General features: G+C 48.4%; 1 protein-coding gene across 7 annotated transcripts in view; it reads left to right on the top strand.

Moving 5' to 3' along the window:
- The window catches only part of GTF2IRD1 (GTF2I repeat domain containing 1), an 82,397-nt gene extending 70,003 nt beyond the window's left edge, over positions 1-12,394 (top strand). For 5 of the 7 annotated variants that reach the window (XM_053366326.1, XM_053366323.1, XM_053366324.1 and 2 more), the window contains 6 exons: positions 1,975-2,022; positions 6,446-6,523; positions 7,955-8,147; positions 9,158-9,195; positions 9,445-9,581; positions 12,100-12,393. In XM_053366326.1, coding sequence (XP_053222301.1) covers positions 1,975-2,022; positions 6,446-6,523; positions 7,955-8,147; positions 9,158-9,195; positions 9,445-9,581; positions 12,100-12,168 — 563 coding nt within the window. In that variant the 3' untranslated portion in view covers positions 12,169-12,393. Of the gene's footprint in view, positions 1-1,974; positions 2,023-6,445; positions 6,524-7,954; positions 8,148-9,157; positions 9,196-9,444; positions 9,582-12,099 lie in introns of all 7 variants that reach the window. The other 2 variants (XM_053366322.1, XM_053366320.1) reach the window with 2 other exon arrangements.
- Positions 12,395-12,747: the final 353 nt, after the last annotated feature.

Genomic DNA, 12,747 nt, shown 5'->3' with positions numbered 1-12,747 from the left:
AGACGAAAAACTCGCAAGAAGAAAAAACTTGCGGAACGAATTAATTTCGTCTTGCGAGGCACCACTGTATTTACATATTCATACAAAGAGTCCATATGCTCAAAAAGATATCCAAACAAGATTGATTATACATTGAAATCCCATATTACCCTTGCAATTTATTGTTATTCATGTATTACATTTTTAATCCACCTTCCTTCCAAGGAGCTCACGATGGCGTACAAGGTTCTTCCGCTCCCCGTTTTATCCTCACACAACAACCCTGTGGGGTAGGCACAGGCTGAGGGGCAGTGAGTAGCCCAAGGACACCCAGTGAGCCTCATCACTGAGTGGGGATTTGAGACCAGGCATAGGAGACATCTCCTAAGGGCTGAGGTCCCTTCACACACACACCCCAATAAAATATTTGAGGGGGCCAAGCCCCGCAAAGTTGATGGGCACTGCCATTCAAATGGTGCGTGTGTGCCGCGTCTTGTGATCGATTAAGTGAGGGGGGCTTACCTGCCCCCTCCCCATATTTTGTTCCAAGTTGGCACCCTGATATCAGGCATCCCGGGTCCTAGTCTAGCACACTTACTGCCACCCCACAAGGCTAACTTTTCCTACGGCCAGAACAAAGCAGCGCATGCCATTGTTTTATGTTATGAACTGCCCTGTGATCTTTGGATGAAAGGCAGTATTCAAATTTAATACCGTAGATTCTGGCGTGTTAGGCGACTGGGCGTATAAGACGACCCCCAACTTTTGCTGTTCAATTTTAGAGAGTTTGAGTGCCGCCAGGGGCAGAGCGCGCACCCCTCCGCTGCCTCTGCCGTCGCAGCAGCAGCCCGAGGCGAGGCATTTGGCGGGCGGGCGGCTGAACACCGCACTCAGAAGGACTTTCCGCGTTCCCTTCTGTGGGGAGGGAGGAGGAACAATGGCAGAAGGGGCACCTGTGCTCACCGGCTCCTCTCCTTCTTCCCAACATGTATACCCTGCATATAAGATGACCCCCGACTTTGGGGGTAATTTTTCCAGGGATAAAAAGTTGTCTTGTACGCCGGAACATACGTAAATAAAACACATTGCACAACTTAAAGGGCATGCACACACACAATAGAATTAGTGGGTTTTAAGTAGATAAAAGGTAAAGGACCCTTGGACGGTGAAGTCCAGTCAAAGGCAACTATGGGGTTGTGGCGCTCATCTCACTCTCAGGCCGAGGGAGCCGGCGTTTGTCCACAGACAGCTTTCCGGGTCATGAGGCCAGCATGACTAAACTGCTTCTGGCGCAACGGAACACCGTGACGGAAACCAGAGCGCACGGAAACGCCATTTACCTTCCCGCCGCAGCGGTACCTATTTATCTACTTGCACTGGCGTGCTTTTGAACTGCTAGGTTGGCAGGAGCTGGGACAGAGCAACGGGAGCTCACTCCGTTGTGGGGATTCGAACCGCCAACCTTCCGATCGGCAAGCCCAAGAGGCTCAGTGGTTTAGAGCACAGCGCCACCCAACATATTAAAAGGAGCAGAGGAAGCGAGCTACCTGATTCCAATTCAGACCACTGGGCCATTTTAGTCAATATTGCCTACCACGACTCCAGGGTCTCAAGCGAGAGGTTCCCTCCCCCCATCTTGCTAAGAGATGCTGGGTGGGGAGTGAGCCTCTCCCTGCCTTAGCCGGAGATACTGGATACTGACCCCACAATCTTCCGCGTGCAACTCATATGCTACGGCCCTCGTCCCTGGTCCGCGGGAAAAAACACTTGACCACAGGGGAGCAGTAGAACAAATGCCACAGCCATGAGCGATGATGCCTCTGGTGCAATGCGCCCAAGGCAGCTTGCCTCCAGATGTGTAGCTTAACTTTGGCACAGAGCTTTCGGGAGATGGGGGTGAGCTTCGTGTGTGGATCGGCCGCAGCCATTTTGGCTCGGTTTTCGTGCGAAAACTGACCTCCACTCATTCTCGCTCCCCCTTCTCTCTTTCCTTAGCGCCTAGACGGATTTCCACACTGGAAAAAGCTTACGCTGCTTTGCACGGTACGTTGCTCCGTGGGTGCGTCATGGATGGTAGCAGACAAGAAACGCTTGGCTAAGGGAACATGCGATTAAACCGAGCGGCTGTGGAAAGGCCCTGGTGGGTTTTAAATGCAGTGGGTTACAGACGGTTCAGGTTACAGACACCGCTAACCCAGAAATAATACCTCGGGTTAAGAACTTTGCTTCAGGATGAGAACAGAAATCGCGTGGCGGCAGCAGGAGGCCCCATTAGCTAAAGTGGTACCTCAGGTTAAGAACAGTTTCAGGTTAAGAACAGACCTCCAGAACGAATTAAGTTCTTAACCCGAGGTACCACTGTATGTCCAGGGACTGTAGCTGGCATTTTAGGTGTGCTGTGGAGCTGCTGAGCCTGTGGGGGGTGCCCCACAACTAGCCAAAGAGGCTGCCAAACATCACAATTTCAAGGATCTATGGGGGGGGGAACATTCCTGCATTGTAGGACATCACCTTGCCAACAAAGGTCCGTATAGTTAAAGCCATGGTTTTCCCAGTAGTGATGTATGGAAGTGAGAGCTGGACCATAAAGAAGGCTGATCGCCAAAGAATTGATGCTTTTGAATTATAGTGCTGGAGAAGACTCTTGAGAGTCCCATGGACTGCAAGAAGATCAAACGCATCCATTCTTAAGGAAATCAGCCCTGAGTGCTCACTGGAAGGACAGATCGTGAAGCTGAGGCTCCAATACTTTGGCCACCTCATGAGAAGAGAAGACTCCCTGGAGAAGACACTGATGCTGGGAAAGATGGAGGGCACAAGGAGAAGGGGGCGACAGAGGACGAGATGGTTGGATAGTGTTTTCGAGGTTACCAGCATGAGTTTGACCAAACTGCGGGAGGTAGTGGAGGACAGAGGTGCCTGGCGTGCTCTGGTCCATGGGGTCACGAAGAGTCGGACACGACTAAACGACTAAACAACAACAACAACAGGGGATTGGACTAGATGACACTTGCGGTCTCTTCCAACTCTACAGTTCTATGATTCTGTAGCTAACAGGTGGTGATGGGATGAAGTGAGATGGCAACTTGGCCAGGAAGGCTGCACCCTGACCTGAGCTTTGCCCCTGACCTGGGCCACATTTATGCCCTATGTTTAAAGCAACATGGTTCCACGTTAAACAGCCGTGGCTTCCACCAAAGCATTCTGGGAATTGTAGTTTGTTGAGGGTGGCTGAGAGCTGTTAGGAGACCCCTGTTCCCCTCGCAGAGCTACAGTTCCCAGAGTTGCATGGGAAGAGGGATCGACTGTTAAAACCACGCTGGGAACTGTAGCTCTGTGAAGGGAAAAGGGGTCGCTTCCAAGCAACTCTCAGCACCCTTAGGAAGCTACAGCTCCCAGGATTCTTTGTTTGGGGGGGGGGAATCTACGGCTGTTTAAAGTGGCATATCTTCGTGCTTTAAATGTATGGTGTGAATGTGGCCCTGGTTCAGCTTCATTGTTTCCCTCCCAGAGGTTGCTTTGAATATTTAAAATAAAATTTAACCAGGCAGAAGAGATCAGATTGCAGATATATAGGTTGACTCTTACCCCCACTTAAAGTGAGAATAAGCAATCTTAGGAGTTGCGCCCACTTTGTACAGTGGAAAAATAGACAAGATTGTTGTTGTTGTTGTTATTATTATTATTATTATTATACCTGGACTTCAGCCAAAGATCCCACAGCGGCTTAGAACAATTAAAACACAGTATTACAGACTTTTTCAAACAACTTAAAATTACACAAATAAGATGGGTCCTAAAAATGTACACCTCAAGTATAAAAAGCCAGGTGTGTCTTCAGCGTTCTCTAAAAGCTGTATTGCGAAAATACCATGCGGGGAGGGAAGTTTCACAACTTAGGGGCTGCCACAGAGAAGGCCCTCTCTGTGGTCAGGTGAGGTGAGAGGTGGGAGATTCAGGACAGAAAAAGGGAAGTGCTTCATTTCACAGCTGAACTGTGGAACTCGCTGCCACCAGATGCAGTGAGGCCCTCATCCTTGGACAGCTTTCAAAAGGAGATTAGGCAGAAGGATAAGACTATCAATGACAAATAGCCATCAGGGTTAGTGGCAGCGTGCCCTTGAAGAGCAGCCACTGCAAGATAAGTCTATGGCTCTCATGACCTGTTCATAACTATTCCATTGGGGGATCTGGTCTGATCCTGCTGAGTTCTCCTTATGTTCTTTGGTTAGCTAGAGAGGACCTTACTCCTAGGTTGAAGGAGCTGACAGAGGCGTTCTACAGTAGCCATGAATTTCATAAAGGGTGCAATACAACCTCTCTGCGTTTTATATCTCTCATTAAGCGCAATTGTCAGCAATGGCATCGGAGTAGGTCTTTGGGGCAGAATAAGGAGGTTTGTTTACTTTTAAGAACTATTTATAGACAGCACTTCCATAAAAAAATACAGCATACAGAATTACAGTGAGATAAATAAAAAGAGCAGTAAATTCCGGCTGGCATAAAACAGAAAGTCACCTTGCAAAGCACTGAGTAACAGTTTATAGGAAACACCTGAAGGAAGGCAGGGATAATTCCCGCCGAGCCTCTAGTGACAGGGAGTTCCACAGGGCACAGACTGCCGCATTAAAGGCTTGGAGGCCTCTAGTAAAGACTGACCAAACCCCAGGGGTGTGAGGAACCTCAAGGAGTGGCCATTAAAGGATCTCAGTGATCGACGCAGAGCATAAGGAATCAGATGGTCCTTTAGGTACTTTGGACTCAAGTTGTGTTGTAGCAGCTGGGCCTGGCAAGCGGGAGAGGGCGATCATACTCACATCCTGCCTGCTGGCACTTCTTGCATCCTCAAGAGCAACACAACCGGTGACAAAGGCTGCATTAGCACCCTAGGGTGCTTCCAGGATGATGGGATTTTTGTGACCTTGCCCACCATTATGAGTCTCAATGATGGAACGGGAGCAGTCAGCCCCTGGTGCGCAATGGCACCTTCTGAAGCACACCGGCGACTCCTGAAGCACACTGGTGGCCCTGCCACTTCCCCCATCGGTGGTGCGTAGCTGGGGACGCACCATAGCTGGGGAAAGTCTTCTGCAGCCTGCATAGGTGTCTTTTTGAGGCCTGCCTCTGCCATCACAAGGGGCTTGAGCAGCTGTGCCAAAAGCCAAGGTTTCGGATAAAATAATAATAATAATAATAATAATAATAATAATAATAATAATATCAATATCTTTATTGTCATTGCCCCCTCTCGGGGACAACGAAACGGTCCAGACTCCTCTGTCCTTGCATTACACCCAATATTCACTGCCTGAGGCAGGTGTGCAGCCCTCTATGTGGCGCTGTACTACAACTCCCATCAAGCATTGCCAGCAGTCAGGCATTATGGGAATTGTAGTCCAACAGCAGTTAAGAGCTGCTCAGTGTGAGGAGCTTCCTTTCCTTGGTGCTGTTTCAAACCAAGCAAAATACCCAACCGTGTGTTTCAGTCCAGAGTTTCCTTTCTTTGTCTGCTACCATCAACACACCCACATCTGCCAAACTGAGCATAAGTGGCGTGAAGCTCAAAGAGTGAACGGGAGGCCGAGCCCCTTTCCTCCGGATCCTTCTAAATCCTTCAGGACATCCTTCCACCCCGATAGCATGAACAGCTGCAGACCCGAGTGGCAACAGGCCATAGATCATCTCCCTCCCCCCATCTGGTGCCCTTCTGGGTGCTTTGGACTACAACTCCCATAACTCCCGGCAAAGCTGTGCTGGCTGGGGCTGATGGGAGTTGTAGTCCAAAACGTCTGAAAGGCACCAGAACCTCCCCCTGCCCCCCAGAGGACCAGATGTGTATCTGCCCTACTCCTCAAGCACCAAATGGCCTGACATCAGATGACCCAAACTGGCTTGCAAATTTTTAGTTTGTTTGTTTGTTAAATTTATATGCTACCCTTCATCCGAGCCTGGGGCTTTGCAACTATGACATAGTGAACTGAGCAGAATGGGAAGCAGGAAGCGGGGAGGGGGCCGAATTTTGGCCTTGCACAGGGTGCCACTGAATTTTTAAAGACCAACATCCACCACTGCCCAATTCCAGTTGGGAGCAAAGGGCAAAACGCCTCCCACTCCTCACATCAAAGTCTTGATGCAGCTCCTACACGCAAGCTAGACAATTAGCCAGTGCACTGTAGTGGTTAGAGTGTCGGACTAGGACGTGGGAGACCAGAGTTCGAATCCCCACTGAGCCATGAAGGTCACCCTCAGCCTAGCCCACCTCGCAAGGTTGTTGTGGGGATAAAATAGGAAGACATGCGTACGCCACCTTGAGTTTCTCAGAGGAAAGGCGGGCAATTAACGTAACGAGCTAAAATAAACCAGGCAGAGGCAAACTACGTGTCCCCTGCAGTGGGTTATGTCAGCAACCAGATGGGTGGGAGGAAGAGCTCCCAAGGTTACAGCTCCCTGTTTCCTGTCTCTGCAGACGAGGACGACGCCAACCGCTTAGGCGAGAAGGTGATTCTCCGAGAGCAAGTGAAGGAGCTCTTCAACGAAAAATATGGTGGGTTGCCTTGCTCTGCGAGCGACACTAGATCTGCCGTGGTGGCGCTGGTGGTCAGAAAAAAAAGTTTTTGCCTGCTGCCCGGTAATATGTAATGATGGCACCAGGAGAACTTCCCCGGGAAAGCTTCTGTAAGCAGGGGGCCACCACTGAAAAGGCCATCCTTCTCTTGCCCCATGGAGGAGGGCCTCAGTGGACGATTGCAGGGTCTGGGTTGGTTCCTGTGGGGAGAGGCGGATAATTTCAGAATCACGGGGAACGTGGGCAGAGTGCATCTCAGCGAGGCAAAGAGGCAGAGGCCTGTGGTGTCTCCAGCAATAGGAAGGCTCGAGAAGGAGGCCTTGTGTAATTTGGCCTCCTAAACTCCAGCAAGTGCTGGGGTTATTTGTGAGGAAGGCTTCAGGAGTAAACCCTGAGGAAAACTCCATACTGTCTGCTGCCTTGCGGGACATCTTTGGAAGGAGAAAGGCTAAGTCTTTAAGACAACCTTGTACGCCTCCTTCTGGCAACTCCTGCAGCCAAGCTGGTGCCAAACGTATTGCTCTTCTTTCCTTTGGATCACCTCAGTGAGGTCAAGAGGGGGGTGGGGTGGTCCTGTTGTCTGAGCAGCCCAGGTCGCCTTGCACCCCAGGGAGGTCACTCCAATGCTTCTAACGCAGCGAAAACAACACAGGAGTCAGCAGTTATGAGTTAGCAGTCTCTGCCGCTACAGCAGACACTGGGATTCTACAGGGGGTTGACTTCACCCCTGGGTGGCACACTCCATTGTCCCTCGAGACAAACAATACAGTGGTACCTCAGATTGAGAACTTAATTCGTTCTCATGAACTGGGCAGAAGGAGGCAGCAAGCAGACTTGGAAGCAGCAAAGAGATACGCATGGTGTACAGTGGTGCCTCAGGTTACAGACACTTCAGGTTGCAGACTCCGCTAACCCAGAAATAGTACAGTGGTACCTCGGGTTAAGTACTTAATTCGTTCCGGAGGTCCGTTCTTAACCTGAAACTGTTCTTAACCTGAAGCACCACTTTAGCTAATGGGGCCTCCTGCTGCTGCCACGCCACTGGAGCACGATTTCTGTTCTCATCCTGAAGCAAAGTTCTTAACCCGAGGTACTATTTCTGGGTTAGCGGCGTCTGTAACCTGAAGCGTCTGTAACCCGAGGTACCACTGTACACCATGCATATCTCTCTGCTACTTCCAAGTCTGTTTGCTGCCTCCTTCTGCCCTGTTCATGAGAGAGAACGGGCAGTAGCCGACTAACTTTTACTCAGAGTTCGCAGTTACAGTTTAGGACCAGCCTTTTCCAGGGAGGTTTTGGAAACCGCAAACAGGATGGGGACCAGGCCGGTTTCGTTTCGGCTGTGAGACGTGGCAGGGTTCTCCATCTTGGGCCTTTTGCATCCCACTATATCCTCTGCTGTTGTTTCAGGAGAAGCTCTGGGCCTGAACCGACCCGTCCTGGTGCCATACAAGTTGATCAGGGACACTCCAGACGCCATCGAAGTAACTGGCCTGCCGGACGACATTCCCTTCCGAAACCCCAACACCTACGACATCCACCGGCTGGAGAAGATCCTCAAAGCCAGAGATCGTATCCGGATGGCGGTTACCAACCAGCTCCAGTAAGGGCGCCCCAGTTCCCACCTCACACCTCTGAGCGCTTCTGTTGGATATGTAATGTCGCAGCGGCCTCTGCTGGCCTGAAACCAGAACTGCTTTGTTGGTTTGATTGCGGCAGAATTGCTGCAAGTGAATTGATCAGAACATACAAACACAGGTCAATTCATTTATTCACCGCATTTTCCTCCATGGCATCTGGGGTCAAAGCAGTTCACGCTAAGAAAAAGACTAAATATGGTAGTTCAAAAACAATGGCTAGCCAAAAAACCCCAAAAGTATAGTATCGCTAGATAGCTCAGTTGGTTAGGGTGTGGTATTGATAATAGCAAGGTCACAGGTTCAGTTCCCTTATGGGACAGCTGGCCACTAATGCTATTCTAGGCTGCATCAACAGAAGTATAATGTCCAGATCAAGGGAAGTAATAGTAATGCTCTATTCTGCCTTTCTCAGAACACACCTGAGGTCCTGTGTACAGTTCTGGGCACCACGATTTAAGCTGGAATGTATGTAGATGAAGGTGACCAAAATGATCAAGGGTCTTTGTGAGGAATGGTAGAGGATCTGTCTGGGATTATTTTGCTGTGATTCCTGCATTTCAGGGGGTTGGACTAGATTACCCTTGGGGGTGAATTCCAACTCTGATTCTATGTTTCTGACAGTAGTCCACTGGGCAGGAAAGAGATGGGAGAGAGAACAGCAAACCAGGAGGGGAGGAGGAGTGCCCTTATTGACCCCGGACCGATGAGCCCTGCGGACGTGTGGTCCTTGTCAGGATACGAAGCTTGCGCATCCTGTTATACATAACTTCCCTGGGAATAAGTCAGTGGAACATACCTCTGATTGCACAGATAAAGGCACCTCCTTTGTTTTGATTCCAAGATTGCAGACTTTTCACAAGGGCTTCCAAACTCTTCTTTGTCTGTTTCATTTCCTTAAGAATCGCCATCAATCTTTCACTATGCAAATACCGCATTTTTAAATTCCTTTTTATTCTCTTTTTTTACACTGCAGGCCCTTTGCAGACCTAGGATCTGAGGCCAAACAGCCAGGTAAGTTGAAAGTGAGCATGAGGGGAGATTAAAAACAAACAACCCCAACCCCGAAACAGTCTCTCTTTGCTCGTAAGAAGATTGGAAGAATCCTGCGAGTCTCTTAAAACTTCTAGGAGGGGGAGGGTGTGATTTGAAGTGGGAGAGGGTTGCTGTGTGTTTATTGTGTTGCGACAAAAAGTGGGGGCGGGAAGCAGGAAGAGTGTTGCAGTTCCTGTTTGAACCCACGTCCCCCTTGGATGTCCCTAGAAAACGATGGCACCATTCCCAAACGGAAGCGGAAGAGGATTTCGGAAGGGAATTCCGTGTCTTCCTCTTCATCATCATCTTCCTCCTCTTCTTCAAATCTGGAGTCCACGTCATCAACCAACCAGATCTCACTTGTGGTAAATATACACAAAGGGGCTTGTTTTTGCTGAAGGGGAGGGTCAGCCTGTGTCTGGACTGCACCACCTCAGACTGTGGATCGGGCCTCCCATGACTGAAGACACAGCACGCCCACTGCTTTCAAGACCCAGCGTTGTCCTAAAGAGGATTCAGATTAAGGGCTTTATCAAATGCTGGTGCTGCTCAGAGTAGACCCACTGAAAATAATGGGCATTGCTGACTTACAATCACAGAATTGTAGATTTGGAAGAGGCCCCAAGGGTCTGAGAGCCAGTGTGGTGTAGTGGTTAAGAGCAATAGACTCGTAATCTGGTGAACCGGGTTCGTGTCTCCGCTCCTCCACATGCAGCTGCTGGGTGAAGTCTCTCAGCCACACTCACCTCACAGAGTGTTTGTTGTGGGGGAAGAAGGGAAGGAAGGGAAAGGAGATTGTTTGCAGCTTTGAGACTCCTTCGGGTAGTGATAAAGCGGGATATCAAATCCAAACTCTTCTTCTTCATCATCTAGTCCAACCCCCTGCAGGAATCTCAGCTAGAGCATCCATGACAGATGGCCACCCAACCTCTGCTTAAAACCTTCCAAGGAAGGAGAGTCCACCACCTCCCGAGAGACTCGGTTCCACTGTTGAACAGTTCTTAGGGTCAGAAAGTTCTTCCTGATGTTTAGGCTGGATCTTCTCCCCTCCAGAGCAGCAGAAAACAAGTTTGCTCCATCTTCCACGGGACGGCCCTTTAGCTATTTGAAGATGGCCTTCATACCACCTCTCAGTCTTCTCTTCTCCAGGCTAAACATCTCCAACTCCTCAACTGTTCCCCATCAGTCTTGGTTTCCAGACCTTGGTTGCTCCACATGTTCTAGCTTGTGAACCGACCTGAGATGGCTTATATTTGGGGCTAGAAAAATGTCACCGAGACCCAGGGAAACCAACACGGTACCTTCCAGATATTACTGGACAGCATCTCCCACATCTTTGGCCACTGGTGTAGCAGGCTGGGGCTGATGGTAGTTGTACTCCAACAAATTTGAGGTGGCCCACATTGACTACCCTTGGTCTAGACAGGCCCCATTATAGAGTGCTAGCTTCCTATGAGATCCTTGAATCCCTTGGGGGTTCTTTGTTTGTTCACTGTTTTGAGGGCTGCATCTACACAGCTATAAAAAAAACATTCTGAAAATGCTCTGGAAGAAAAACCATTTTAAAGTTCACAATGGAAAAATTCATAGAGTTCCGATTTCAGCTCTACAGCACCATCTCGTGTCACAGTGTTATAACACATTTATAACATTTTATGTTTACTAATGTAGCTGAGTCCATGTACTCATTGTGGTACATTAGCCGATTTGGTTAAAAGGCTTCGTGTTTAATAAAAGCACACTAATTAACCATGTATAGTGCTTTTTTAAAATGCCTTTAAAAAAATTAATTGCTTAAAAATCAATGAGTAGCAGGAAGTAGCTTAGAAGAAATGAAATTCCTTCTCTTCTACCAATAGTAGGACACTTTAATCCTGTATATGTGTGTGCTGTGTCTGTAGAGTGTAGGAAGTCATGTCCAATTTTTGGTTGTGCCCCCAGCTGGCAGGCCAAGGGTGAATGTGGTTTTGGGGCTAATGAAGGCTCCCAACCCTGGTTTAGTGCTGTGAGATCAAGCTCCTCCCTGCTCTCCTTTCCCAGTGTGGTTACAAGGAGATTGGAAGCTTCGATTAACCACAGTTTCGTGTGTTAATCCAAACTGTAAACTATGGTTAATCTTAAATACGATTAGCGAAAACAAACCAGCTTCATAACCTATGGTTTGAAGGTTGACCTGCTGCCATGAACCTTAGTTAGCTACTAACCACTAAGCATAGTTAAAGACTCATTGCTGTTTGTCCAGGCTGGGACATCACAAAATAACTGTTGGGATACTGCCAGGGAGACAAAGTCCATCTTAGCCCCCAAGCCGGCTGCCGGACGATCCATCGACCTCCCGTAGAACACGCAGTATCAGCAATTAGCGACACGAAGCCTCAAGAATAGATTGCCACATTCTTAGGCTGGTGCACACTCTGTCAGCAGAATTCACACAGCGAGAGATGCACAGCAGGAGAGCATTTTTCCAAGTTTATTCAGCGTTGATCAGAACAAAGAAAAACATGACCGTCTGCTTCGGTCTGCTCAGGCAACAAGAAACGAAAGCAACTGAAAACATAAACATCCTGTGAACAGGAAATACGCAGACTCTGTGACTCACAAAGCATGCTCCCTTTTAAGGTGGAAAGGAAATATCCTAACAATAACATGAAATGCAAGTGAAAACTTCCAAACTCCTCCTGACAGTCACACCAGGAGGAAAGGGGAACCGTGCAGGTTCAAGGCTCACTGGCTCTTACGAGTTAATGTTCAACTATGTGCAAATGTAACCATCCCGTTTGGCCCTGATGCAGCCCAATATTTGCAGTGTTGCAATTTCCTTTTGTGTTTTAAAATTTATTATTATTATTAATGAGTTTTCCCATCTCTTGCTTTCCCCCCCAGCAATGGCCGATGTACATGTTGGACTACGGAGGTCTCAACGTTCAGATCCCAGGACCGATGAATTATTGAGACCTCATTCACTGAATTGGAACCTCAGATTATATAACACACACACACAAAAAGAAATCTCTGACGATGTGTAATTTTTTGTACAAAGTGTATATTCCAATATGTATCGATGCCTTTTAGTTTTTCCAATGATTTTTACACTATATTCCTGCCGCCAGGGCCTTTTTGAATAAAAAAAAGGAAGTGTTGCCTTGCTCTTAAAAAAAAAAATGTTTTAAAGTTATTGTTGACCACGTCTACATGCTTACGGAGAAAGAAGTCCCATTGAAAACAGTAGAATGCGGTGCTAGTTCTTGGAAGCCCTACCTGGTAGCAAGCCAATCCCACCAAGCCAATTTGGGTCTCAAATTCTTACTATTATATTTATTACACATCCTTCACCAGAGGGTCCTGGGGTGGATAATATAAAATACAGTACTAAAAATGATTTAAGACAAATTTCTGTTGCACTAGAGTGGGTACTAAAATACATATATCTTGAGTGTTCAGAGGCCAAGGCAGGGACTGTCAACCTGGTCCCTACCATCCACTAGTGGGCGTTTCAGGATTCTAGGTGGGCGGTTGGGGGTTTTATGGCAC

The sequence above is a fragment of the Podarcis raffonei genome, chromosome 15 (assembly GCF_027172205.1).
Source record: "Podarcis raffonei isolate rPodRaf1 chromosome 15, rPodRaf1.pri, whole genome shotgun sequence".
In the NCBI taxonomy this organism is placed as follows: Eukaryota; Metazoa; Chordata; class Lepidosauria; order Squamata; family Lacertidae; genus Podarcis; species Podarcis raffonei.
The sequence above is the reverse complement of the archived record's forward strand: the minus strand, read 5'-3'. Positions and strand labels throughout refer to the sequence as shown.